Here is a 27,938-nt window from a genome sequence, read left to right as displayed (position 1 = left end):
TTTGGGCATGGATGATGGAATTGTGCATGATGCAATGGAAGCTTAACATTTCCTTGTGAACAAAGTAACAATAGAGGCATTGGGTTTGGGCAATGAGGCCTAAGGATTAAGGTGTTAAAATGTGCCAGTGGAGCTGAATAAACTCACTTGGAAGAACATCAAGGACAGAAGAGCTGAAGAGCAACAAAGGAGATGTGTCTCCTTTTCATCTTTGCTTTGACTTTTACACTGTCCGCACAGCAGGTAAGGCTAAATTTTGTAGGTTGCAACAGCTTTTCAGCTGGGATGCCTGCTGGTGAAATGAGTATGCATCTTTTTGAGTTTGTTGTCCCCATTCTTTATTTAACACATTTCTTCATGAAGGGATTGGGAAAAAATTGAGTACTTAAGTTTTTTAATGATTGGGAATTCAACTCTATCCGTGGTTCTGAATTCAGGTTGGCATCCTGGTTCTCTGCACTGGATTTTTCAGGGTTCACATTAGCATAAGAATCAGAGAGAACCTCTCGTTGGGCCTACTGAATTGGATCAATATAAAAAGCTGAAATTTTCTTTGGTCGGAAAGATGGCAGTAGCTGTGCAAGGTATGGGAAGAGTTTGAGATGAATAAAAATAAGGGACGGAGCAAAATTCACAGCTTCATTGGTGCCTAAACTGCATATTAAATGTGGTTATATTACCTGAAAACATCTAAGGAAGCTTAATGTTTGACATTTAATTCACATATTGTGTCAAGGCTTATTTGGATACTCAAAAAATCTTTATATATTTACTAGGCAACATCCCTAAAACTTTTGAGGCAATGCTTGGAAGGAGGGCGGCAGTATTGGGGGAGGCTAGATGCCTTTTTATGGTTTTTATCCTTCAGTGGACTCTGATTGGAAAAAGATGAAGCAATATCTCAGTAAGTGCCGGATTCATTTCCCCCAATGCTCCTGATACAAATTTAATTGGTTTGACCTATTTTTTGAAGAAAGAAAGTGAAGGAGAGTTTAATGAAGGAAAGTTATCTTAATTTTTCATTATTCGGCCAATAATATACTGATCTTGCACAGAAAAGAAGAATTTCTAATTCTTTGAGAAGAAGGGGGATATTCTATCCATCTGTCTCTTGATAACCGTTTGACATATGCATACAAGTAATACTTAAATTTATGATCATGTGTCTAACCATGGTTTGAAGTTACAACAGTGCTGAAAAAAGTGACTTATCCCTTACGATGTGTTGTTGTTCATCTGAAGTTGTTTTTACCTACTTTTAAGAACTGCTAAGGACCAGATGGTTTTTTACTGTGTCCTGATGTATTTAAACCACAGAATTCAAAGAGGGTATACTTACTTTTTCACACGATTGTACATTTTATTATATCTTATATCATATATATGTTTATGTATGTGTGTGCATTAGAATTTTACAATACAATGAAAGTGAAAAGAAAAAAGGAGAAAAATAGTACAGAAGCCGAATAAATGAAATAAAAAAAGAAGTGAAAAATAAACGAAGTTTCAGAACACCGTTAATTCAGATTTGTTTTGGGGCCTGTTGTGATAAGACGTATGTATTTCCAAACTGGAAAGAAGCAGCAATTCATGAATTGTACATGACATCTAAGTTGGCAGTGATAGCATGGGGAGAGTTCATGGGTGTCCTGAATCCTTAAGTTTCTCTATGCGCATTGTGCTTGTGTGAATGTGGAAGAATATTGATAAGAGAGAGAAAAGATAAAAATGGTCTCAGAACACTATTAATTCATGTTTGAGTGTTTGGGCCCTGCCACTCCCTCTTGCAGTAAGAAATATGTGTTTCCTATGTGGAGAATGCAGCCATTCATATGTCTGCTATCCAGAGGTGGAACAGTTGGAGAAGACATATATGTTATCATGTGAGGATCAGACTGATATCCTTCATTTCCCTTGTAGGAAAGCGGCAGTAAAATGATTAAAAAAGTTATGGTAAGTAGTTCTTCATTCATCTTGTCCTCTTCCCCTGGGTAATATCAGTCCATTCTCTGGGAGGTTACAATGTCAGCCTATTGCCCCCAACAATCTGGGTCCTCATTTCACCAACCAAGGCTGAGTCAATCTCGAACCCCATCAGGATTGAACTCCAGGCTGTGGGCAGAGTTAGCGTGCAATACTGCATTCTAAGCACTGCGCCACCCATAAGAGAATAGAAGATGGGAATAACATGGCATGGCCCAAGGAGGCAAAGCCATGCCAACCGCTAGAAATAGGCAACAACAAGTAAGTAATACGGCAAGGCTAGGATCTAATGAAGATGCTACTTTCCAGAAATCCACCCCTGCCAGCACTCCACATCATACTCCAAAGGGGAATCAGAAGGAATCAGTCTATTAAAGGACCAGTCCTTTCCTATCTGAAGAAGGAAGGACTCCATTGTTGTCATATATGATGTGGCAGAGATGGCTTTGTTGGAGAGCCATATGTTGTCATGTGAGAATAGAGTTGATACCCTTTCTTTTCATTCTAGAATGCACTTGGTGAGGAGGGTCGAGATCAAGTAATTGTAAGTAGCTCTTTGACCATCTTTCCCCCTTTCCTCGTGAAATATCTTCCTTGCATGTGATCAAGCGGTCCTTTGGGGATTCCATACCACCACCCCACCTCAAAATCTAGCAGTATATTGTTCCCAGGTTATACATTTACGAGGATAGTTGTTTTTTATGATTTGTTTTATGATTAAAGCTTTGATACTCATTCTTAAAAAAAATATTGCACACTTCCATCCATCTCCAAAGCTTGAGGGAGCAGGCGGAGGTCTTCTGAGTTCTTAAATCAGGGTTTTAAGACTCGGGATGGCTTAAAATCTTTTTCAGAACTTTTTCTGACCAGAAAGTGCTCTGAATCTGAACTGACATTATTGTAGCAATCGGAAGAGGAAATGAGGTGCTATTGTGGTGTATCAGTAGCCCCCTTTCCTTACAGGGCTACACTGAAAATCAAGAAGAACACCAATAGGACACACAAATGTGCATATTTAATATATATATATTTCATCTTTAAACATACTTGGAGGAAGAAGAGGCATAGAGGTAGGAAGAGAGGAGAGCTACGTGAAGTGGAATAAAGAACAACATTCTGTCATAAGGATGTCTTACCTATAAAGGTGTATAACTAATGTGAATCTAGATTCGGGTACAAAATATGTATGCGATGAGGCATATTCTCAAAAGAGTGTTGTTCCCCAGCTGCCATGTCTGTTAAAACTCCTCTTTTCTAAGCAATCATCTTATATGCTGGTGAATAAAAGGGCAAACATTACTTACTCCTCCGTTTCTCAATCCATAATACACTTCCATGAATGTGAAAGAAGAAAGAGAAAGGAAAGAGAAAGAAAAAAAAGCCTCTGAACAGTATTAATTCAAATTTGTTCTTACCACTCCCTGTTGTTACAAGAAATGTGCATTTCCTAATTGGAGGCGATGGGTAAATCTGACCTTAGAATTGTGCCTTGGCACGCTGTCCCCAGTAAGCAACTCAGTCATAAGATCGTTTAAAGGCAATTTATTAAGGCTACTATGATAAATAAGGAGTCTTTCCATGAAAGTAGAAAGAGAACCTGGAAAAATGGCTTGCATTTATTTTTATAGTTAGCACAAGAAAGAAATTTCAAAGTAAAAATTGATGGGTTTCAAAACAACCAGCTTATCCAGTTACGCTATTAGAATTAAAACATGAAAATAAAAGAAACATTTGCAAGGGAAAAACCTCAAATGGGTATGGATAAGATAGATTTGCTTTGGGCTTGAATACTTGCTTTGTTACTTTGCTAAAATGGTTTATCTTGCATGTATTAGTACTTCGACCAGTCCTACTTTCTAAAAGGGAAGGTTTTTTACATTCATTTTGAAGGCTTATGGCAAATTATTAGCAACACCTTTAAATAAAGCAAATTTAAAATACAAGACCCGTGTTAGTTGGCCAGTGCAAGAGTTCTGCAAAACTCATATTGCAAATATTATAAAGTCCATCCTATGAGTCCCACAGAAGGAAAGCCGCAATTTGTGTAAATGATAGCTAAGATCGTAGTGATGGCAGGGATAGAGAGAGACTCTGAGTTTCTTCTGTTAGAATAGAATTTAACGTGCTTCTTTCCTTTATAGAATGATTTGAATGAATCTGATCTTCAAAAATTAATGGTAAGTAGTTCTCTCTTCAACTTCTGCCTTTGCTTTGAGCAACAGACTTCCTGCTGTAACGAAGCATCCCTGTGTTATAACGACACTGACCCCAAACCCAAACCTGCTTCATTTGGTTGTATGTGTATACAAGGCCTATTCAGAACTGTCCCCAAGAAAGTTTTGCACTGGGGAAGAGTGCCCTGGACAATTTCTTTCTCTCCTTGAAATTTCTGTCCCTTTTTGGCGTGACTGATCTGTGTGGTCCAAATGCAGTTTGGATCCAATGATCCAAAAAGTTATAATGAAGCCTAAATGTTTCTCTGGGTTACTTAGTCCACACTTTTAGTGTACAGATGTCATGCAGCCCCTCTTATCTTGGCTACATTTCTGGAATTTGCATAATAAAGTAAATACTAAGGTGATGAAATAGTCTGAATTTTCACAATTCAGTAAACCTCCCCCCCCCCAAAAAAAAATAATTAACCAAAATTAAAATTATTCGAGTTCAGGAAGTTATGCTAATCCAGTTGCTATGTTATTTCCTTGTTGTGGGATCATACACAGGTAGACCTTGACTTATGACTTCAGGGAAGGCTGCCAATCACTGGAGTAAGTCGCGGCACTTATAAATCAGGTCGCCCACACGACTGACCCAAGTTTAGTGGTGGTTAAGAAAAACTGCAGTCATTAAAGACTGGTCCAGTTTTACTGAAATTCAGAAGGCAATTTTCAGCAAAACTGTCATAAAATGCAATCATGTAACCATGCAAGGCTACAAAAGCCATATGTGTGGCCCAATTGCCATGCACCTTACATGTAGGGATGTGACAGCAGGGGAGAGTTGTTGGAACTTTGGAACTGTTGTAAATACCCTCGGGGAGGTCGCTCATAACTTCATACAGTGACAAAGCAACCAGTCATAAGTAGAGGACAGCTTGAACACCAAACACCCCGTCTGTTAACGGACCTCTTTTGTCAGGAAGCATCTTAACTTTTGAGACGGCAATTCAATACAAACATTATTCCACTGGATTCTCTGGGCAGAGTTTGGTTGTGTGAATGTGTGAACACAATTCATCCTTGTGCCTTTGTCACCCTATCGGAATCTGTTCTGATAAGAAATGCTTGTATCTCATCAGCAGAATAAAGCATCTCATGTAGATGGAATCAAAGACAGTAGCAATGGCACGGTATTTCTTTAGTTCAAAGATTTATACAGTTGTCCATCTTATGAAGCAGAATCTGGGTTAGAGAGGTCATCTGTGATGTCGTGTCTGAATAGAAAAAATACCTTTTGTTTTCTTCGCAGGATTGTATAGAAAGTGAGTGTAAAATGGACGATTTCCTGGTAAGCTCCTCTTTGTCCATTTTCTCTTCCTCCCTTGTGAAATATTCTCTTTGCACGTAATGAAGTCCCTGTTGCCACCGTCCCCAGAGCTTCGGGAGAGAAGGCAGGCTGAAATTTTGATAAAGCACACACAATGCACACACCGCCTGCACTGCGGTAAAGCAAGGTGCGCTAAAACGAGGAAGCGTTGACGGGATGACTCATTATTGTCGTCGTTTATAGTACAATTACTTAAAGTACAGTTAGTCAGATTACGACAGGAATTGGGACCAGGAATTTTGTTGCTAAGCAACACACAATCCTTAAAGTGTGTGGTCACACGATCAGGCCACTTAGCAAAACCAATTCCAGCCATTCTGGTTTGTGGCCCTTCCTTGTGTAATGATGTAGCTCATTAAGGACCACAAAATGCCAGACGGTTTCAGCTCAACTACGCTGGCCAAATTACACTCAAATTGAAGACTCCGAGTGGTAAAAAGAGGGTTTCGGTATGCAGGTTGGGTTATGGCTTCTAGGGAAATTGAGCTCTGGCCTTGAGAAAGGGGAGGAAAATGGTCATTCAGCTCTGGGTAAGTAGAATGGGTGAGAAAGAGAGTCAGGTTAGCTCCAGCTTGACTTTATTGTCCTTACAAAGGAGTAACGAAGGCTCTGGATGGGCTTTAGTAGCAGAATCTGCTCCTAAACCTGACAAACAATGTAGTAGCATTCCTGCCATGGTTTTCCCTGACCTTGCCTACCTCAAAGTGTGATGTGGCTTTACGTACCTTCTCTGGTGATGTGAGACCTTTCACGTCAATATCCTCCGTGGCCTTGAAGGACTCACCAGTTTATTTTAGTGGACTGCAGTGGCCCAGGTGAGGCCTACAGATACCACGCGCTGGAACAACGTGGTTATGAAGGAATCCACAGAAGAGGTTAATGGTTTTTTTCCTTCATCGTAGGATCTGAGGCACAAGATGTTAACTGTTCTTAAGGAAATACCACATGGTGATAAACTGATATATAAATGGATAGTAAGTACATACAGACTTAAGTTCTCTCATTTCTTCTACCTCTCCTATGTTATCCTTCTTAGATGTGGTCCCAGCAGGCCTCCTGAGCCTCACTCACCTCAAAGGATCTCCAGACGTTTCAGGAAAAATTCCTTCAGGAAGCTATAAGCTCTTGGGAACATTGTAAAGAGGGCAGCGTTTTGATTGTTGTCAGAATTTGAAAGAGTCGGGCTTCCCTGAGGCTTTGCAGAAAAGCTTAAACAAGGATGCCGGGAAACCGTTAGAAGAGCTGCACAATAATGTGTCTTTTAAAAAAATATCACAAAAACTATTTGTTCATAATAACAAGTCTCAGAATGCTATTAATTCACGTGTCTTTTAGGCTTTATCAATCCATTTGTAACTGGAAAGGCAAAGTTCCTACCTGGAGAATGAAATATATAAATGAAACTGATGTATGGGATTGAGAATATCTGTGATGGTAGAGTTAGGGTTAGGTCCATTATAAGAACAGAACTGACCCCCTTCATTTCCTTTGTAGAAGACACTCTTCAGACATGGTCCTGTGGCTGAATTGGTGGTAAGTAGTTTTGACATAAAGAAATAAATTCTTATGGCATATGAAATGGCAGAGATAGCAGGGCTGGAGAAGACAGTCCTCCTAACCATACCCAAGCATTCCGAGTTTGTTGGAGATGTCCATTTTGCTCTATGAGTTCACGGTGACCTAACCCTATAACTCTAAGTGGAATTTTCCACCAATGGGATTTTCCCATGTGTTTTACCAGGAAATATACATAGGGCAGGCTAGACAGGTCAGTGCCCTCCTAACCATACCCAAGCTCTCCGAGTTTGTTGGCAATGTCCATTTTGCTCTATGAGTTCACAGTGACCTAACCCTAACCCTAGATGGTCTCTTGTGAGATTAGAGCTGATACCTTTTGTTTCCATTGCAGAATACCGTTGGTGAGGAACATATGTTGGAAATCATCGTAAGTAGCTCTTTCACCATCTTCTCCCTTTTCCATGGGAAATATCTTCCTTGCATGCAATCAAACAGCCCTTTTTGGATTCAACCCCACCCCCGTCCAAATTTAGTACTTATAGACAAAGCCCTGAGATGTACCCCAGTTATACATTTAGTCATCTTTCTTTAGGATGAAAGCTATGACATTCATTTCGTTCTTTTTTAAATTTAATGCCCACCTCTGACAGTCCTCAAATTGGGGACGGGTTGAGTGGGGAAATAAGGGCTTTAGGAGTCAAGATGGCCTAATTATGTTTTGAACCTTTTTCTGACCAGAAAATGCTCTGAATCTGAGCTGACTTTCATGTAGTATCCGGAAGAGGAAATGAGATGCTGTTGTGGGATTTCAGTAGCCCGTTTCCGTCAGAGGACCACCCTGAAAATCAAGAAGAGCACATACAGATGGAGATACACATCTTCATATTTAATAATATTTGAACTTTATTGGAGGAGGAAGAGGCAGAGGAGGTAGAAGGGGGGTGGGCTACGTGAAGCAGAATTAAAAAAAAACAAAATTCTATCATAAGGATGGCTTACATATGTAGGTATAGATAGATAATATGAATCTTTCAGGCATGAAATGTGGATATATAGAACAATGTTCTCAAAAGAGTGTTGTCTCTCAAGTCCCATGTCTGTTAAAGCTCCTCTTTTCTAAGCAAACATCTTGTATGCTGGTGAACAGGATGTAACCATTATTCCTCAGGTTTCTCAATGTATATTAAACTTCCACGAATGTGAAAGAACATCGAAGAAAAGGAAAGAAGAGGTAAAAGAAGCTTCAGAACACTGTTAATTCCTTTTTTTTTAATTTTTGGACTAAGCACTCCCCGTTGTGATACAAAATGTACGTTTCCTACACGAAGGAAAACACCAATTCACCTCAATGAAATCTAAGATAGTAGAGACGGATAGAAAAGTCCTGGGTGTTTTCTCGTCAGAATATAATTTGATGCGCTGCTTTCCTTTCTAGAATGCTTTGGATGCAAGAGAAATCGGAAAATTGATGGTGAGCAGCTCTTTCTGCATCTTCTGCCTTTGTGCTGAGGGATATTCTTTTTGCATGCAGGGAAGCCCCCCCCCCACTTTTCGTGATTCTGTCCCTCCCAGCAAGCACCTCCAGAGTCCCCAGAGCAGGAACAGAGCAGGCAGGGCCAACACGTTTCACCTTTTTCCTTTCTGAAATAATTTGTCCCTTAAAAAAAACAAACACCTCCCACTGCCAAATTGGGGTGATGTTTCCCCTGGGAATGAGTAGCCAAGGCAGGGAGCCGTTCGCAGCCCTGGGTGTTGTATATTATCAGGACCACATAGAAGTAACAGACAGGATTCACAGCAACAGTCTTTATTGCGGGTAGGCAGGAAAATAGGGACGATGGAGCCTCCCGAGCCCCCTTAAATATAAATAAAATTATTATTATTATTATTATTATTATTATTATTATTATTATTATTATTATTATTATTATTAAATACCTAGCCAGGTACATTCCCAAAACCAATCCCCACATCTGGAATTCCCGCCGCATGCTGGCCAGCCAATCCGAGCCTTGACTGGCGCCACCTGTTGGTCCTAGTGGCTTGCTGTGATTGACAGTCCCCAGCATACACAACACCGGGGATGCCTGTGTGAAATAGGGGCAAGCCAGGCCACGTGGACGATTGTGTCGGGAATTTTTTTTTCTCCCTGAAATTTCTGTCCCTTTTTGGTGCGAGTCTTCTGTGTGGTCCAAATGCACTTTTGCTTTTCCTCACCTCTTTTTCCAGGCTGTCTTTTACCAGGAAAGGTTGTGGAAGCCAGAAAGAGGGATTTTTCTTCAAAGGATCCCAAAAAAATTATAATGAAGCCTAAATCTTTCCCTGGGTTCCTTAATCCACACTTTTAATATTGTACAACTTTCACCCAAGCCTCTTCATCCTAGCTACAAATATGATTGCTTTTCTGGAGTCTGCACGATATATTGAATCCTAGAGTGATCAAATAGTTGGCATTTCCATAATGTAGTAAATCACACAAAAAATCTAACCAAGATTAAAACTTTCCAGGTTTAGGGACTTGCAGCCGCTATAGGTCATTCTTGACATATGCCCACCCATCACAGGCGTGAATCGTCACTGTCGTAACAGTGGGGAGGTGGGGGGAAGTTGGGGGGGAGGGGGAGGGAAGGGTGGGTTTTAGGTGAGGTCAATTTATGTTTAAAATGTACTGTAAAACTTTTCAATTTAAAAGAAAAAGAAATGTGTGTATTTCATCTGTGGAATAAAGCATTTTAGAAATATGATATCAAAGATTGTAGCGATAGCGTAGTTGGAGAAATCACGTGTGATATCTTTTCAAAATAAAAGTGTTTATCTTTTGTTTCCCTTATAGAATATGAATAAAGGTCAAGGTAATGCTTCTAATTCAACGGTAAGTAGATTTTGTTCATATTCTGTGCTTTCTTTGAGTGATATTCATCTTGCATGCAATAAAACACTCTTTTTGTTATTCCATGCCGCTAAGAAAGCATCTTCAGAGACCCCAGAGCAGTCGCTGAGCAGGCAGGGCCAAAATATTTCACCTGTTTCAACTCTCCTTTTTAAAGCAGCTTCAAATAGCACTACATCCTTTTAAAAAAAAACGATTCCCAAATTGGAATGATGGTTCCTCTGGGTATTGAGTAGCAAAGGGAGAAACTTGTATTATGCATCAAGGGACACTTTTGGGATGAGGGTTAGGGTTTCTCCAAAATTACTTTTCCCTGTTTGTGATTTTTCTCTCTGCAAAATGGCAAATTCTTGGCTCAAATGGTCTTTCTGTCAGATACAATTTTGCTAGCAAGATGTCTTTCCTCGTTTCCCTTCCCAGGATTAATGTTATCAGAATTTTTGGAAACACAGCTTGACTTTGCTCTCCTTGAAAAGGAATAGTAAAGTTTTGGAAAGGCTTTCAAGATTCGGCTAATGAAAACTAACAACACGATAGTGGTTTTCCACGAATCCCTGCCATAGCTTTCCTTGACTTTGCCTACCTCAAAGGGGTTGAGGTAGAATTACGTTCCTCCTCTGGTGCTGTGAGACCATTCACGTTCAATATCCTCCGTTAACCCTCAAGGCCTCACCGCTTTATTTCAACGGGCCTCAGTTGTCCATGCCAAAGCCACGCATATCATGCACTGACACAACTTATAAAGGAATCCATAATGTTTTTTTCCTTCTTCCTTATAGTCATTTGGAAAAAAGATAATAACGATTATCAAGAAAGTTAATGGTGGCAAAGGATTGTCTAAACTGATAGTAAGTAGATACGCAATTGCCTCGTTTCTTCTGTTTCCTATTTCGCCTCTCTTTTGACAATGGCCCCCCTGTGACTAAATCCCCCCCTTGCCCAAGGATTTATAGGCATTTTAGGAGCAATTCCAGCAGTCAATTAAAACTCTTGGGAATATGTAAAGGAGAGCATCAGGATGACTATTATCAGAATTTAAGGGGTTATAGCTTCACAGGTCTTAGAAGAAAGGCTTAAAGAACAGGTCAGGAGACTCCAAAAATATTTATACTTTTTCTGAAGGGATCTGCCCATTCCACTGGATAAAGTAGGTCGGCTTTAAAGTTCCTTCCCAAAAAACGTTGCCATATAAAGCAGTGTTTTTCACATGAGCGAACTTCAATTCCCAGAATTCCCCGGCTTGTACGCTGGTGATGGAATTCTGGGTGTTGAAGACCACACTTCTTAAAGTTGCCAGGTTTGAGAAACACTGATATAATGGGACCCAGAACTCCATTTCTATATAACCCTTGCCCTGGGATCCAACAGGTCTCCTGGATTCCACTTGTTTAACCTTCTGGAAGGCTGTGAAGAACTTGCTCTTCCACTGAGCACTGGGACAAGGTGAGGCTGGAGCCCAAAGATGGTGGGGGGGGGTCTGTCCCAAAGGCGCTTTTTCTCAGGAAGCAACTGGACTTTCTTGTATTTCTTCTGAAGACGTTTCACTTTTCATCCAAGAAGCTGGATCAGTGAGGTCTGGATTGGAGAATGGTGATGGCTCTCGCTTTTTCTTGCTTTGTTTGTTTTTTTGCGGTCTTTTGGTTTTGTACCAGTGCTGTGACCCACCCAGAGTTCTCTGGGTGGCCATATCACTTTTTAAAAACATTTAATTAAGACATTTTTTTTAAAAAAAAAAACACCCAGTTCTCTGCAAGAATTGCTTGTTTTTCGAGAGAACAAGCGCTCCAGACCCTTTGCTCATGAAAACAAAATGTAATCCTCAAAAAACACTTGGTTAATATTTGTCTCTTTGATCCCAATCAGTCTGTGTTGTGATAAGAAAGGCATCTTTCCAGCTGAGGAACGAAATACGAATGTAATTATCCCTATGAGCATATGATATGGATATCTAATGTTGAAGGTGGCAATGACAGCATGGGGAGAGAAGTCATGTGTGTTTGGATTATTGGAAAGTAGCCATTTCCTTGGATCACTGCAGTTGTTAAGTGCTTTGTGTGTTTGTTGACGTTGCTTATTCCTTTTGGTTGGAATTGTGAAGCAGCTTTCACAAGAGATCGATGGAACGTTAAGGTGCTTCCAAAGTGAAATAGGCAGAATGCATAGATGCAGTCATTATGAAGCTTTATTCATCGACAGGTTATATAAAAAGAGCTATATGGCATGGAAGCATCCATGCTTGTAAGATAGAAGATAGATAGGAAGAGAAGCAGAGCTAGAACAAAGAAGCAGCCCCTGGGCAGAGGTATTTATGGGGGGTCTCGGCCCCTCCCTAGCCATAAAACTCTCTCGCCAATGGGGCTGCTGCAGGGGAGCAAAGAAGCCTCTTTGCTCCATCTGATGACCTATTTGGGGAACTGCCATGGCTGGCACAAAACATGTAACAATTCCCCTTCTTGCCAGCCAATGACAGGGACCAGTGAATGTGTGTGAGGGGCAAGCAGGTGTCATAGACATGTATAAAAACATTCAGAAGGCCAAACACAAACGCTTACACAGAAGGTTGTGCCGGTCAATGGGAAGAGGTTTGGTGAACAGATCAGCTATCTGGTCAACTGTGTTACAGTGCTCTACACGTATAAAACCCTCTTTGACAAGCTGTCTGACATTTTTATAGCGTATGTCTATGTGGCGAGATCTAGAGCCTACTGCATAAGCCTCCGAGATTGCAATGGCAGCTGTGTTGTCCTCTAGAATTTGGATGGGCAGAGGAGGAGCTGCCCAGATACTCGTTATCAGCTCATTGAACCAAGTCAAATCATTGGCCGTGTCTGACAGGCTGGCATATTCAGCCTCGGCCGTGGAGCAAGAAACAAATTTTTGCTGCCTAACATGCCAATGTATTGGGCAGCCATTTAGCAATATGAGGATACCAGAAGTGCTCCGCCTACTTTTGGTGTCGCCAGCCCAGTCTGCGTCTGAGTAAGCAGAGAGCTGGGCCGTCTCCCCCTTCTCTGGTTCCAGCACAAGGAGGGCATCGGTCGTGCCCCTGAGGTACCTAAGTACCCTCTTAACAGCAGTCCAGTGGAATTCCTTTGGGTGTTCCACATGCCTGGACAATAGATTTACAGCTAAAGCTATGTCAGGCCTGCTCCAATTGCTGATGTATAGCAAGGAGCCAATCACAGATCTGTAAAGCGTATTATCTGTGAACTCAGGACCGTCCTTGTGAGTATGGTTGTAAAAGTCGCTTTGCATTGGGCTGTGCGTAGGATTAGATTCTGCCATTTTGCATTTGGCCAATAACTCCTCTATCTTTTCTTTTTGAGATAGAGCGAACCCCCCCTTAGTGGCCAAAATATGCACACCCAAGTACTTATCAACCCGCCCCAAAGATTTCAAAGTAAACTTTTCTTCCAGGGCCTTGGCAAATTCATCACACCCTTCCTTGTCAGGTCCTACATATAGTAGGTCATCCACATAAACTAACACCCTTTCTGTGGTACCCTTTGAGTTGCGTGTGAAAACACATTTATCTGCACGGGATGCAGTGAAGCCAACTCGTTCTAAACTTTTTCTAAGGCAGTCATACCATAGTTTCCCTGACTGCTTGAGACCATATAACCCTTTGTGAAGTAACCATGTATTTTCCCCTTCTTGCTGGTAGCCAGGAGGGGCCTTCACGTAGATCTGCCGGTCCAATTTGGCGTGGAGGTAAGCCGTCTGGATGTCGAATTGGAAGACTTCCTCCCCCAGAGCAGCTGCAGTCACGAGGGCGGTCTTGACGCTCTCTGCCCGGACAGTTGGAGAGTATGTCTCGCCATAGTCTTCCATATAGCGTTGGGCGAATCCCTGAGCTACCAAACGGGCCTTATACAGGTAGAGGCCATTGGCAAGTGGTTTTGCCTTGTAAACCCACCTTGTGCCAATGACTTTCCTCTCCTTTGGAGGTTGCAGGGGGGTGAAGACCTTGAGTTGTTTTAAGCTCTGCATTTCCTTCTCCATCGCGAGCTGCCATTTCTCCTGTTCTTCGATGGGCAGCTCCTGGATGTCAGAGAAGGATTTTGGGGTGACCACAACGCTGTTAACAGATGCGATGTGCCCAATGTCAATTCTCTTTGGCGGGATGCCTTTGTTGGACCGCTTTGACCTCCTTACCTTCTGCCACTCACCGCCTTTTTCTTCCGCGGGTTTCTGAGGCGTTGCTGGGGAACTGGACGGCTCATCCTCCCCATCTGAACCAGGTGGGATGACATCTTCGTCTTGTTCCACACTTTCGTCGGTGGCAGGGTATGTGGACGTCTCAGGTGATGTTGTAGTCGGTGTGCCCTTGCTGGGACGGTTGATATATGGGCTCAGATCATTGGAGTGTATCTGGGCCCAATTGGAGTCCTCTTCGAAGGAGGCAGATTGGGAAGTCACAATCCTGCCCCCTTCTCCCAGGAAACGGTAGGCCTTGGAGCCAGGAGCGTAGCCCAAGAACCTTAGTCTCTGGGAGACAGATCTCCCCTTCTTCCGCAGCTGCTTGGGGATGTGAACCCATGCATAGGACCCAAAAACACGTAAATGTCCAAGATTTGGTTTCCTACCATGAACTAGGAAATATGGGGTCTGGTTCACAACACTGCTCCAAGTGCGGTTTAAGGTATAATTGGCGTATTTTACCGCTTCTGCCCAGTATGATTCTGCGACCCCTGCGTCTGCAATCAGACTACGCATCATAGTTTGTAGGACTCCATTTCTTTTCTCTGCCACACCATTCTGAGCGGGGGTGAAAGGCGCGGTAAGAAAATGGCGGATGCCCTTACGCTTTACCCAGTCCTGGAATTTTCGGGACATGAACTCAGCCCCGCGGTCGCTCTGCAGTTGTGCAATCTTGGTTTTATACTGGGTCTCTACAAGGTTGTAGAGTGATTTTATGGCATCAAAAGCTCCAGATTTTTCTGTGAGGATATACACATGGCCGTACCTTGAAAAATCATCAACTGCAGTGAGAAAATACTGACTTTTCCCTAGAGATGGTGTGAAAGGCCCGACCAAATCAACATGAACTAGTTGATATGGGAATTGGGTCTTCCGCAGTGATGTTTTTGGGATAGGCGCAGCTTTCCTCTTTGACTTCTTACAGATTGCACAGTCCAGGAATACCTCACAATCTTTGAGCTGGACTCCCTCAGCAAACTCTCCCATCTTTTTAACCACAGGGAAGCTTGCATGACCTAATCTTCGGTGCAAAATATGGGCACACTTATCGTGGAGTGGCTTCCCGACTGACACCCTCTTGGCTTTGGTTGCCTTGAGCGGTGCTTCAGGTGACAGCTGAGGTTGGGATTTCTTATCCACACTGCCTTGCTGTGGGGGCTTGGATGCAACCGCTTCACCCTTGCGGTCGTTAAGCAGCCTTGGGGTTGTCTGTGAGGCCCCTTCTAAGGGGGAGAAATATGGCAAATCATCTATGATGGCTATATTTCCAATGACCCTCTGGTCCCGGGTGACATGACCTCCCCCTTTGCGAAATAAAACTTCCACCCCGTCATCGTCACATAACTTGATAATGCTCAACAGGTTGTTGGCAATAGAGGGCGCGTGTAAGACACCTTCAATTTTTCCAAGCCCGGGTAGAGAAACCGTGCCCTCCCCAATAACCAAAGCTTTATCACCGTTGGCCACCTTGACAGATGATTTAATTTTCTTTAACCTTTTAAAACCTTGACTCACATTAGTAATGTGAGATGAAGCTCCAGAGTCCAGCAACCATAAGTCAGTGGAGCTATCAGCTCTTGTGGTGGGGGCACAGGTAGACACAAGATTGTTAGTACTTTTGGCCCCGCCACGGCCCCTACCTTGTCCCTTGCCCCTACCTTGATTGGGACCACGCTTGGGGCCTTGTTGAAAATGGGGGCAGTCCTTCTTGAGGTGCCCCTCAGAGCCACAGGTGAAACACTTGAGTAGAGCATTAACCCGCTCTGAGTTGCGGTGTCGTGTGTTGGCTGGCTGGCTGGTGACTCTGTTGTATTCTCCTGTATGTCTACGTCTGCTATCTTCGTCAATGAGTCTGCCCTCGAGGTAGGACAGAGGCATGGGTCCATCCCTGCCCCCTTCCAGGGAAATAATAAAATTGTTCCAACTTTTGTCCAGGGAAGCCACAATAACTGCGACCAAGTTCTCTTCAGGTATTCGGTAATTTTTGGACATTAGTTGCGCCCTGAGGGATTTTAATTTTCCAAGATGTTCTGCCATGCTGGCCCCAAACCTGAGTCTTGTGTTGTAAAACTCAGTTGTGAGTCTGGTGAGAGAACCCATGCTCTTGCTGTTGAATAAATTGTATAATAAGTGCAAGGCTGCGCAAGCTGTGAGTCCATCTGGAATGCTAGGGAACATATTATCATCGATGGACTCCATCAGAGTGGAAAAAGTCTGTCTATGAAGCCACTCTTCTCGTGAGCTCCACGGGAAAGGTGGTGGGTTCAGGGCCATTTCAAGAATCCCATCCTTTAATAGACATACCTGCAAATTTCTATTCCAACTGTGATAGTTCTCACCCCCAATTTTCAATTTTTCAAAGTTTGGAGGCAACGGGGATGCAATTAGAAACGTATTATCCCATTCTTGGAGCATTTGGGAGGTTGGCATTGAAAAAAATGGTAAAGGTACCCCTCTAGTGGGCGTTGGTGGTATATTTCTCTGATTTTCAGATGGCCCCCCTTCTGGGTTAAAAAGCCCGTACTGGGCATGTCCGGAAAACATGTGATCAGGGGGTGGGCGGAGCCCAAGATTGCCGGCCGGCACTTGGTTTTTAAAATGCTCTGGAAATCCTTCCTGGAGCCCCCCCGGCCCTGCATTGCCTTGAGAAGCCCATCGCTGTTCCTGAAGACCTTGGGGATGGCTAAAGCCGATGCTGGAGGAGGGGGCCAACCCCCCCCGAAGGCCAAGTAAGGAGAGCGCCTGGGCGGGGGCGAAGGGAAGGCTGGGGGCCCCGGAGAGAGGGTCGGGGGCCTTGGGGGGTAATGGGCAGTCCTATAGCCATCATAGGTCACGAGGGTTTCTGCTGGAGAGAGCCCAGGAGTTTGCATGTTGCTACGGCCGTATGCCAGGGGTTGCTGGGCCTCCAGACTAAGTTGAGGCCTTTCTTTGTTAGAAAATGTGGGCGCACAGGGGGCTGCCATCTTGCTTCCGGTGCCGGGCCATGCGGTCTCCCTGGGCGGAGCCATCTTGTTTCCTGTTGCCCCAGGAAGCTGGAGGTCACAGTTAGGCAGGGGATTTCGCGCCGAAAGCCCTGGGGTCCCGGGGTTACTCAGGGTGGCAGGCGCCATATTGAGGGGCCTCGTGATGGCTGAGGGGGGGCTTACCCGGCATCCACAGTCCTTCTGCACTGATGTCCTTCGTGGAGAGGCTTGTGGGGTCTCCTGTACTTCAAGGAGTTTTAGAAGCAGTTCCTTGCATTCTGGTGTAGACATTTGATCCACGCGTTGCTTGCGTTGGGCCCGGAGCGCTTCTGCTGCATCTTGACAGTCTTGGGTGGACTGTAAAACTTCCAAGCTTCCCTCTGTGGCGTGCAGAAGGAGGCCATCTGTGCTCTCACCTGGAGCGGGGCTTGCTTCAGGGGCTAGAGCTGTTAATCTTGATTGAAGACTCCTGGTCACAATCTGCGATTTCCGGCCATCCATTTCAGTTTCAAATCTAGGCATTAGCTGCAGGCTTTGGAAGCGTTCCCTTTAACCATCCTCTCTGCTACCAACTTGTGAAGCAGCTTTCACAAGAGATCGATGGAACGTTAAGGTGCTTCCAAAGTGAAATAGGCAGAATGCATAGATGCAGTCATTATGAAGCTTTATTCATCGACAGGTTATATAAAAAGAGCTATATGGCATGGAAGCATCCATGCTTGTAAGATAGAAGATAGATAGGAAGAGAAGCAGAGCTAGAACAAAGAAGCAGCCCCTGGGCAGAGGTATTTATGGGGGGTCTCGGCCCCTCCCTAGCCATAAAACTCTCTCGCCAATGGGGCTGCTGCAGGGGAGCAAAGAAGCCTCTTTGCTCCATCTGATGACCTATTTGGGGAACTGCCATGGCTGGCACAAAACATGTAACAGGAATGGCTTGATCTACTCTGCTCAAACCGTCCCACTGACATTAATATGCTGTGCGGCCCTCATGGACCCACTCTTGATTTGGACAAAGAGTGGCCCAGGCCTGACGCACACACGATACTCACAGGATACTCTGCCCTACCATGATTTTAAAGGTATCCTTTTGTTTCTGTTTTAGAGTATGTTTATCGGTGGTGCAGATGTAAAAGGGGTAAGTAGCTGGAAACAGAAAGCATGAAAAGCGATTCTTGCCTCGTTCACTAGAAGATCACATAGAGGGAAAGGAAAATCTAAGTCGGTCATTCATCCAGGTTCTTGGTCTAGCAAAACTTTGCACCTCATTTTTTCACTTCATGCCATTTGCCCTGTGAATATCACCTGTTTATCTCCACAGCCATGAGTTATTCTTCATTTCACTCGAGTGAATTCCACTATTTCCATAGCATGAGGTCTAGATGAAGGGGGTTGGACTAGAAGACCTCCACGGTCCCTTCCAACCATCTTTTTCTATGTTCAAAATGGCCTAGATCCCTTTGGGATCTTTTTCTGATTAGCAAAAATCTGAAATCTGAGCTGAAATTCTGGAATTCTTTGGGATTTCAGAGACCGGTTGCTTCCTATAGCTGCACAGGATATAAAGCAGATCTTGCTGGATAGAGAAATCTGTATCCAGAGCCGTGCTTCCCTTTTCCTTTTCTGAGTTTGGAGTAAAAGGAGATGGGGGTGCAGGAGGCCTAGCAGAGAGAGGGACCCAAAACCAAGAGGAAAGACATCCAGGTTTGAAGTTGTTGTGTCAGTCAGTGCAGTTGCTAGACTTGCCCCTGACTTGGTTCAGTAACTAACATGAACTCAAATTCACCTGTGCACTGTGATCGTATTGTGCAAGATTCCTAAACAAGTTCTAACTCCGGAGTTGGGTCTAGGAAAGGTCCTCGGTTCTCCGCAACGAGCTTCACGCATCAAAGGGATATGAATCCATGCAAGCATTTTTCTCTATGCACATTATGGATGTGTGACTTTGGAAGGATATCGCAAAGGAAGCCTCTCCTAACAGTTGACATAAATTTGTGCTCTTAGCAAATACCACTCCGTGTTACGTGACAGAATGCATGTTTTTATCTGGAGAATGAAGGGACTCATATATCAGATACAAACCGCGGTAATGGCACGGTTTGAGAAGTCATGGGTATAGCCACATCCGAGTAGAACAATTATCTTTTTTTCCTTGTAGAGCTGGAATGGCGGCGGTGGAGAAGGAATGTTGGTAAGTAGCTTTCATTTATTTTCTGCCATTGCTTTCTTTCCTATTCTTCTGTCCAGACAAAAAAATCGTCACATCATTCTTCCACCTAAACCCCCAAACATCTTCAGACTCCGCTAAGCATAATCACAACAGGAATATTTGGCCTGTTTTTACCTTCCTTTTCCAACAACTGATCCCTTAAAAATAGATCCCACAGTCACATTGGGGTGAAGATTCCCCCTGGGGATGAGACGTGCGTGATGGTGTTTGCTGAACTTTGGTGAATTTTGTCAGCAAGGAAGCAATTTCACAAATCCACCCACAGATGAAACATGGATCTCCTAGAAAAGGCCCAGAAATGCAGAGGAAAAGGCAAATTCTTCCTTGATTCCACCAGCCTGACCCAGTTGGCCCTTGCAATGCTTCTCCTTTCCTTAGAAGTTCCTCCGGTACATGGAGAGATTGGATAAGATTGCGGGATCCAGCCAGTTTTGCTCAATCCACTGATTGCCCATAGAACTAAAGCAGAACCGGTCCGTGGCTGCAGTTCTGCTGCTTCTTCCACGCCTTCCTTCCTTCCCCTGCCACGTTGGAGGGATTAATCCTTAGCAGAGGCCCTCCCGGAAGGTCTTGGTTTGATGCAGAAGCCACCTGGAAAGGCTGATAAAAGTCATGGGTTGAGGTTGGCTGGTTCATTGGTTTCATTCATCATTTTCTGCCTTCCAGGCTCTCCCTTACTACGAATCTGTTCCTGGCGGTCTCCGTCCTGGAATGTCTGTCTATGTGCAAGGCACAGTACTCAGACACACCTACAGGTAACGTTCCTTTGGGGGCTTACAAGAAGGGCCAGATGCTACCTTACTTAAAGTCATAGTCACAGGATTATTGTGTTGTTAAGGATAGGTTGTATAATCCAAATTCTGCCTTTTTAAAATTTGGGGATAGTTTCACTTCCAGCTTCTTCCAGCTACAGCTAAGCTACGCGGGTTAGGAATTAAGAGTTTTGTCTTAAAGCAAAAATAATAATAATAATCCTACAGATTGTAGATTCAGAGCAAGGGAGAAGTGGGGGGGGGCCTCTCCTCTGAGACTTCTTGCACCTCTCATTTAATTTTCCTCTTCTTTTTTCCCTCTCTCTCTTCCAGATCCTGGATGAACTTTAATGTGGACTTTGCGAGTGCCCGGCATAAGGGGGCTGATATTCCCTTCCACTTCAACCCTCGTTTCAGAAGGAGGAAACTTGTGCTCAACACGTTCGAGTCTGGCTCTTGGGGAAGGGAAGAGAAACACAAGAATCCTTTCCAAGAAGGCCAGGATTTTGAGGTCCTCTTCATTGTCACTGAGGCCGGATACCAGGTTGGTACACCTGACAGAGGCTCCTTTGGGACCTCTTGGTTTCCCTCCAGAATTCACCCTTTGTCCGGAATGAACCACAAATGTATTGTATCGCTAAGTTAATATTTCCTCACTACAGGATGAGGTGTAGCTGAATGGAAAATATTTTGGTCCAGGGGGGGCAAATGACATTTAGTCATTTTGACCTTTTTGACCCCCTCTATGGCCACTGGGCTACGTTTTGGGCAGGGATGTGTTTGCGGCAAGAATAAACAGATTTTTTTTTCTGCAAAGCAAATGGATGGTCCCAAATGTGACTTGATCTCCTGTTTTGCCCTCTGACAGATCCTGGTGAACAGGAAGCGGTTCTGCAGCTTCAGGCACAGAATTCCACCCCAAAGTGTGCACGTTATTAAGGTTAATGGAGACCTGGAGCTGCAGTTTCTGAATGTGTCGGTAAGATCAATGATGGGGAACATGGTAAGTGTTTGCTGTTGGCACCTCTAGATCCTTGATCTTTTTTGGGAAGTGGATTCTGGGTTTTTTAAATCCCCAAGCTTCCACTTTCTCTTTCTCCCCTCCAGTTGCTCTTCTTGTACACTTTTCTTGACCCCTAAGAATGGCCTCCCTCTCTGGGTCCTCATTTGACGTGGCTTACATCTCTTCATGCTAGCAAAAATAGTCATCCAAGAGTAATACCTCGGCAATGGCACGGGGAGAAAATTTACACCAGGACTAGGCCTACTCTGCACTTTGCAGATGTCCTTAAGGCAGAGTTCCTCAACCTTGGCCAATGTCTTCTCAATCATCCAGTCCTGGTTATCTGAAAGGTGCTTTTTTTCAGGAGGCAACTGGGCTTTCTTCGAAGACACTTCGCTTCTCATCCAAGAAGTTTCTTCGGCCCTGAGTGGATGGTGGGGAATGGAAGGATTTATATTTCTTGTAGACTGCTGGTCATTTGCATTATTTTAGAGTTATTGTTGAGGCCACTTGGAGGTTTATCGGTGTCCTCAGAGTCACCTGAATAGTACAAATGGATGTAGAGCCTTCGTGGAATTGCTGAAAAGAGCATGTTGTAGACAGGAGAGAGATGATATTGTACCCCTCTCCCTCTGTTGAGAGGGAGCTCTCCAGTTTTGACCTAAAGCAGGGGTAGGCAACCTCGGCTCTTTTATGACTCATGGACTTCAACTCCCAGAATTCCTGAGTCAGCTATGCTGACTCAGGAATTCTGGGAGTTGAAGTCCATGAGTCATAAAAGAGCCGAGGTTGCCTATCCCTGACCTAGACGGGCCTCTTTGGCCCCTCTTTCAAACCAGTGGTCCTCTGGGTCCAAAATGTGGACTTGGCTGTCTTCAAAAGAACGATGGAGGACACAGATAAACCTCCATGTGGCCTCAACGACTCTCTAAAATAGACATGTCAAACTCGCGACATCACGTGACGTCGCGCAACGTTATTGGAACTTTTCCCCATTGCTGGCAATGGGGTGGGTGCACTTTCCTTGTGACGCGTCCAGCCTGCGGGCCAGCAGTTTGACACCCCTGCTCTAAAAGAATGCAAATATAACCTTATTACTAGACAGGAACACCAGTGTGTGGAGTGGCAAAGGGCTAGGGATTATCCAGAGCTAGGATTTTGAGAGAAAAACTTGGGATTTTTAACAGCCTCTTTGGATTTCTCTCCCACCAGATGACGAATTCACCTGAAATCTACCACCTGGTAAGTACCAAGGAACTTGCTAACTCGTGTTTTGCAATAAAGTCACTGGTTGGGTTCATTATTTTGGTATCTTCCAGGCTCTCCCTTATGATCAACCTGTCCTTGGTGGTCTCCGCCCTGGGATGTCTGTATATCTGAACGCCACGGTGCCCGAAGACTCCGACAGGTAATGTTCCTTTGGAGGCTCACAGGAAGGGAAAGTTGCTACCTTACTCAAAATAATAGTCATGGGATTGTTATGTCGTTAAAAGTAGTATATGCCAAGGTTAAGGCCTTCCGGAATTCTTCCTGCTTTTTCCAAGTCCTACTAAACCAGTGATGGCGAACCTTTTAGAGACTGAGTGCCCAAACTGCAACCCAAAACCCACTTACGTATCATCGGATGTCAGGTGGGCGTGGCCCATTAGGTGGGTGTGGCCAACTGGGTGGGTGAGGCCAATTGGGCGGGCGGGGCCCATTGGGTGGGCGTGGCTGCGGTGGTAATGGCAGACTGGGTGGGACTAAAAAGTTCAAACAATCAATTTCCAACTTTGCAAGATCTGTTTTTTTCCTGTGAGAAGTTGAAATTGATGATTGATTGATTGATTGAACCTTTTTTTTTTTTTGCACACGGCGGCGGAGGCCTAAAGCGAAAAGGTTTTGTATAACCCAGCGGAAGGCCTAGGACTGAGGTGATGGCACGTGTGCCCGCAGAGAGGGCTCTGCGTGCCACCTGTGGCACACGTGCCATAGGTTTGCCACCACAGTACTAAACCATGAGGGTTAGGAACTTCCCTTCAAGCAACAAACCAGCATCCTACAGATTCTAGCTTCAGGGCAAAGGAAAAGTGGGAGCAACACTCGGCTGTGAGATTCCTGTACCTCCCCCATTTTCATTTTTCTCTTCTTTTTTCCTCTCCCTCCCCCAGCTTCTCAGTGGACTTCGCCCGTTGCCAGCACGAGGGGGCTGACATTCCTTTCCACTTCAACCCTCGCTTTAAATTTGAGACTCTTGTGATCAACACGTTTCAGTCTCACAGGTGGGGGAAGGAAGAGATCTACAAGAATCCCTTCCGAAAGGGCGAGCATGTTGAGATCATCTTCATTGTCGATGAGGCCGAATACCAGGTTGGTACACGTGACAGAGGCTCCTTTGGGACTGCGGGGGCCTCTTCATTCCCCCCCACCACCAACCCCCCAAATTCACCATTTGTTTGGAATGAACCAAGAATGTATTGCACCGCAAAGCATTTCATCACTGTCATAAGGCAAACAGTCCCTAAAGGAGGTTGACCTGTGGCTGAAAATACTTTGCCCCGGGGGAAAACACAGGTATCGACGAGATAAAAGGCCTCTCTCTTTTTATATGTACTTATTTTGACCTTTTTGACCCCCTCTATGGCCACTTGGCTCCGCTTTGGGCTGGGATGCCTTTGAGGCAAGAATAAACAGGAGTTTCCTGCAAAGAAATTGGATGATCCCAATTGAGACTTGACTCCTTCCGCTTTGCCCTCCAACAGATCCTGGTGAACGGGAATCCCTTCTGCAACTACAGCCACCAATTTCCACCACAAGGTGTGCAAATCATTAGAGTTGATGGAGACCTGGAGCTGCAGTCTCTGAACGTGACGGCAGGACCAAAGACGGAGGACACAGTAAGTGTTTGCTATTGACAAGTGGGCACCTCCTGATCTTGATCTCATTTTGGAAATAGATTTTGGGTTGCTTCAACCCCCAGGTTGCCCCTTTCTCTTCTTCCCCTTTAGCTGCTCTTTTTGTACAGCCTTCTTGACCCCTAAGAATGGCTGTCCCTCTGGGTCCTCGGTTGTCTTGGCATACAAAGCTGCACGTTTTTCAGTTGACTCTACTGGTCCTGGCAGATCTAGCAGCTCAGATTCATCAGCCTAATGTGATCTCTGGCTTGGTCCATCCTGAGGCCACAGGATCATCTGGACAAGCTCTGATTCAGAATCAAGAGTCCATAGTCTGGGCCATGACATCGCTGTTCTTTTTTCTGCTTCTGTAGCACGAAAGAATCCCTGGCGTACTTGAGCATTGCAAAGTTAACACAATGCACTTCGTCTGTTTCCTCCATTCACACAATAGAGTGATTGGCAACCTCTCCAAAACCAACCCAGATAAAGTAACCGGGTTGAACAAGTGGTACAAAGCCACCCGCAAAGACTTCAATTGACCTTGGGTGGACGTTCCAGACAAACTCAGCCATTGTTGTTTTCCTATCCTTTCGAATGTTACGATGACCCCTGAATACGGGCCACCACAAAATCTTCCCGTAAATACTCAAAAGGAAGAAAAGGGGGCAGAGGGCAAGGATATTCAGGGCTAGCGGTTTTAGGAGAAAAACACAGGATTGTTAACAGCTTCTTTGGATTTCTCCCCCACCAGATAATGACGTCCCCTGCAATCTACCACCCAGTAAGTACCAACAGACTTGCTAACCCAGCCTGTCTCTCCTTACTTTACCCAGATTTGTGGGGTGGGACAGAAACCAGAATAAGAGGAGTGTGTGCATTCAGGTTGAATTCAAGGACCCTGGTATTTCCTGGTATTCAGCTTTGATCACGCTTATGGTGAACAATGACTAGAAACTGGAAATTTTACCAAGTCATCTTGTAAGTGCTTCACCAAGCCTCCAAAATCAGACAGGGGGAAGAATAAAAGGGACATTTGAGGGAAAATTAGCTTCCTTGGGGTTAAGGAGGGGACTAATTATGGTCCCTTTTGCCACATATCCAAGACGACCTGCTCCCCTTCACTCAGAAAATCTCTAGTTGAATGAGAGACGTTGGGATGAAAGAAGGCTGTTAGGTCAATGTGGGGCAGAGTACAAATAAAGACCTACATATTGCACCAGGAAACCAGCTCATAGGACCAAGATTGGCGTGTTCATCTATAAACTCAGTCTTTTGTGATACAGGGTCTTTCACAGCCTGTGAGTTAAAAAGTCAACCCAGTAGCCACGCCAGCAACATCACCGCCCCACCTACTTTTTGTGTTCATTGCACATAAAACAATAGCCTCAGCTTTGTTGGCTCCATCCAGGCTTCCATCTTGAATATTTTGACCACATCCTGCAGACGGCCCTGCTGAGCAAACAAGCCACTTGAACGCAGCCAATGCCTTAGTTGCCTGGTTAAAGGAAGAGATGGTCTCCCGCTTGGCACCCCAAGACCTACTGGTCTGCAACTACCTTGACCCTCAACTAGCAGAGACGAGAGCCACATGATTGGACTGGAGAATGTTAAGTGTAACCTCGATTCTTATCTATTTCAGCCGATGCCCTACACAGGTGACATTCCTGGAGGTCTGGAAGCCAGCAGGACCATCACAGTCCGAGGATCTATTCCCCAAAATGCAAAAAGGTCTCAAGTGTTTTTTTTGCTGCATTCATTTGGGATTCAGGCAGAGGAATCGAATTGTGACCATTGGGCATAGGTGCCTTTCTGTAGTCAGGGTGGTCACAGGTCCCACCCTGCTGGCATCTCACATTTCAGCCCAACTTGCCCCTTGCCCACAAGTTATACACTGGGACTCTGCTTTGGCATAGCAAAGCACCACTGGTTAGGGCCCCTCGTAGCTCTTTCCCAGTTCATCTCTTTTTATGACTCTCCCATCTCTACACCTCTGCAGAGTTAGCCCAGAGGACAAGGAAATTAAGGGGAGTGGAATTAAAATTCTGCTCTGTATAAACACAGTCTGTGGAACTCACTGCCACAAGAAGCAAGGGCTGTTAGCTTAGGGCAGGGTTTCCCAAAGTGGGGAATCAGAAATTTGATAGAAGGATTGATGAGTTAAAGAATTTGGGGAATTCTGACTTAGGAGGTGGATTTAAAGAAAGATATGGATCCAAAGTGTCATTAAGCAGTGATCAGCTGTTCTTCATCAGAAGAATGCTAGTCACTGCTAGACTGCTGCTGAATATGTTTGTAGTTTAGCAATAGCAATAGCACTTAGACTTATATAGTAGTTTACAACACTCTCTGAGTGGTTTACAATGTCAGCCTCTTGCCCCCCACAATCTGGGTCCTTATTGTACCAACCTTGGAAGGATGGAAGGCTGAGTCAACTTCAAGCACCACCAGGATCGAACTCCAGGCTGTGGACAGAGTTTGCCTGCAATACTGCATTCTGACCTCACTATCAGAGCTACTTAATATGTGTTTGTCTAATTTATAACTTACTGAGAGTTGGTCTAACTGTGGCAGGATGTAAATGCAACAAATAAATACCTAAAATGCTAAGTAGAACTTACACATTCAGCAGCAGTCTACCAATGAATAATATCTGGAAAAAGGAACAAGAGCTATTTTTCCCCCCTTTAGCCTTCATTCATGGAAGGATCTGGCAGGCTGCTGTTGGATTAAGGGGCAGGGTGGAATCAGATTTCCTTTGATTTATTCCAAAGACCTAATCTGAGATGCCTGTGTTGTTGTTTTTTGCTTTTTCCAAGGTTTGAAATCAATTTCATGGCTGGCCAGGAACTCGCTCTGCATATTAACTTTCGCATGAAACCGTGGAGAGCCGTAGTACGCAATAGTTTTTTGAAAGGTAGCTGGGGAAACGAGGAAAGCAACGTGAACTTTAACCCTTTTCAGCCTGGGCAGTACTTTAAGGTGAGTTGGTTTTGATTTTAGCAGGAAGGGGTGTCCACAGGGAGGAGGTCAAAAAAGTAAGGCTGGCTGTCATGACTATGTAATTGACAGATTAGCAATATTTCACCTGGCTTATGCAGACACCCCTGGATTCCAGCAAAGACCTTGGCTGGTAGGTCAGCAAGAAGGCAGGCAGGCAGGCAGGCAGGCAGTGGAGAGGAGATCCAGCTGGAGCCTTCCAATTGTGTAAGACTCCATCGTCCATAATTCCCAGCTAGCACAACTTTGAAATCTGAACGCTTGGAAAGCTGGTGGGATGAATGCCCCCTCTGGTGGAGATGAGTGGAATTGCCTCACCAGAACGGCATTTTTAGCTCTGAAAATTACCTTTGTTTGTGTTTGCAGAAAACAATGTGGCAGTTGTGACTCCCCTCCAATTAAAAGTCCCTATCCCTTATGTATAGGTGGTGCTTTTTTAAATTGATGCAAGCTATGGATTGTGTAGACTGTGTAGGTCAGGGGTCCTCTACCTTGGCAACTTTAAGACTTGCGGGCTTCAACTCCTAATATTCCTCAGCCAGGTGGCTGAAGAATTCTGGGAGTTGAAGTCCACAAGTCTTAAAGTTGCCAAAGTTGAGGACCCCTGGTGTAGGTGATCCAGATGTGCTAGTTCAGCCATGTTAACATCCTCCTCCTCTTCCCAGCTCTCAATCAAGAGTGACAACCATGAATTCAAGTTTTATGCTAACGACCAGCCCTTCTTCAACTACACTCATCGTTATGTCCCTATCAAACAGATCCGCACTCTAGAGATTGAGGGAGACGTGACCCTTTCCTACATCAAGTACTAAGCAACGTGGCAGGGGTGGGGTGGGGAGATCAGTAGCAGCACAGACCCCTCTTCTCTGTCTCTCAGCCTGCCAGGACACTTAGAATCCTGCTGAATTGATGACTCAATTCCAATCAGTCAGTCAATCAATCAGTTACTGAATCAGAGACTCAACAGTAATTGAGAATATTAA

At 44.4% G+C, this 27,938-nt stretch overlaps 1 protein-coding gene across 3 annotated transcripts; it reads left to right on the top strand.

The window, feature by feature from the left end:
* Positions 1–133: 133 nt before the first annotated feature.
* LOC310644162 (galectin-9C-like) lies at positions 134–27,938 on the top strand. 3 transcript variants are annotated; one of them, XM_083368944.1, is made up of 25 exons: positions 160–243; positions 1,409–1,555; positions 1,921–1,953; positions 2,492–2,527; positions 4,125–4,160; positions 5,452–5,490; positions 6,432–6,503; positions 7,024–7,062; positions 7,439–7,474; positions 8,483–8,518; positions 9,881–9,919; positions 10,717–10,785; positions 18,203–18,235; positions 19,256–19,288; positions 19,994–20,082; positions 20,413–20,623; positions 20,948–21,082; positions 22,295–22,324; positions 22,402–22,490; positions 23,233–23,431; positions 23,824–23,958; positions 24,710–24,739; positions 25,598–25,686; positions 26,775–26,937; positions 27,621–27,938. In XM_083368944.1, exons 3-25 carry the CDS (start codon positions 1,936–1,938, stop codon positions 27,765–27,767), a joined length of 1,803 nt encoding a protein of 600 aa, XP_083225070.1. In that variant the 5' UTR covers positions 160–243; positions 1,409–1,555; positions 1,921–1,935; the 3' UTR covers positions 27,768–27,938. The 3 variants fall into 3 exon arrangements, with proteins under 3 accessions (XP_083225069.1, XP_083225068.1, XP_083225070.1); XM_083368943.1 differs by lacking the exon at positions 1,409–1,555 and having other exon boundaries at positions 134–243; positions 20,948–21,058; XM_083368942.1 differs by lacking the exon at positions 1,409–1,555 and having other exon boundaries at positions 134–243.

Source organism: Vipera ursinii (assembly GCF_947247035.1).
Source record: "Vipera ursinii genome assembly, chromosome: 9".
NCBI lineage: Eukaryota > Metazoa > Chordata > Lepidosauria > Squamata > Viperidae > Vipera > Vipera ursinii.
Note: the sequence above shows the minus strand (reverse complement) of the source record. Positions and strands in the feature narration are given on the sequence as shown.

Excerpts from the sequence above, each read along its gene's own strand:
- LOC310644162 (XM_083368942.1), top strand. The coding sequence starts at position 193 with ATGTGTCTCCTTTTCATCTTTGCTTTGACTTTTACACTGTCCGCACAG. Across the intron at positions 4,161-5,451 it reads CTGATCTTCAAAAATTAATG|GATTGTATAGAAAGTGAGTG; the intron begins GTAAGTAGTTCT and ends TTTTCTTCGCAG. Across the intron at positions 24,740-25,597 it reads CCCCTGCAATCTACCACCCA|CCGATGCCCTACACAGGTGA; the intron begins GTAAGTACCAAC and ends TATCTATTTCAG.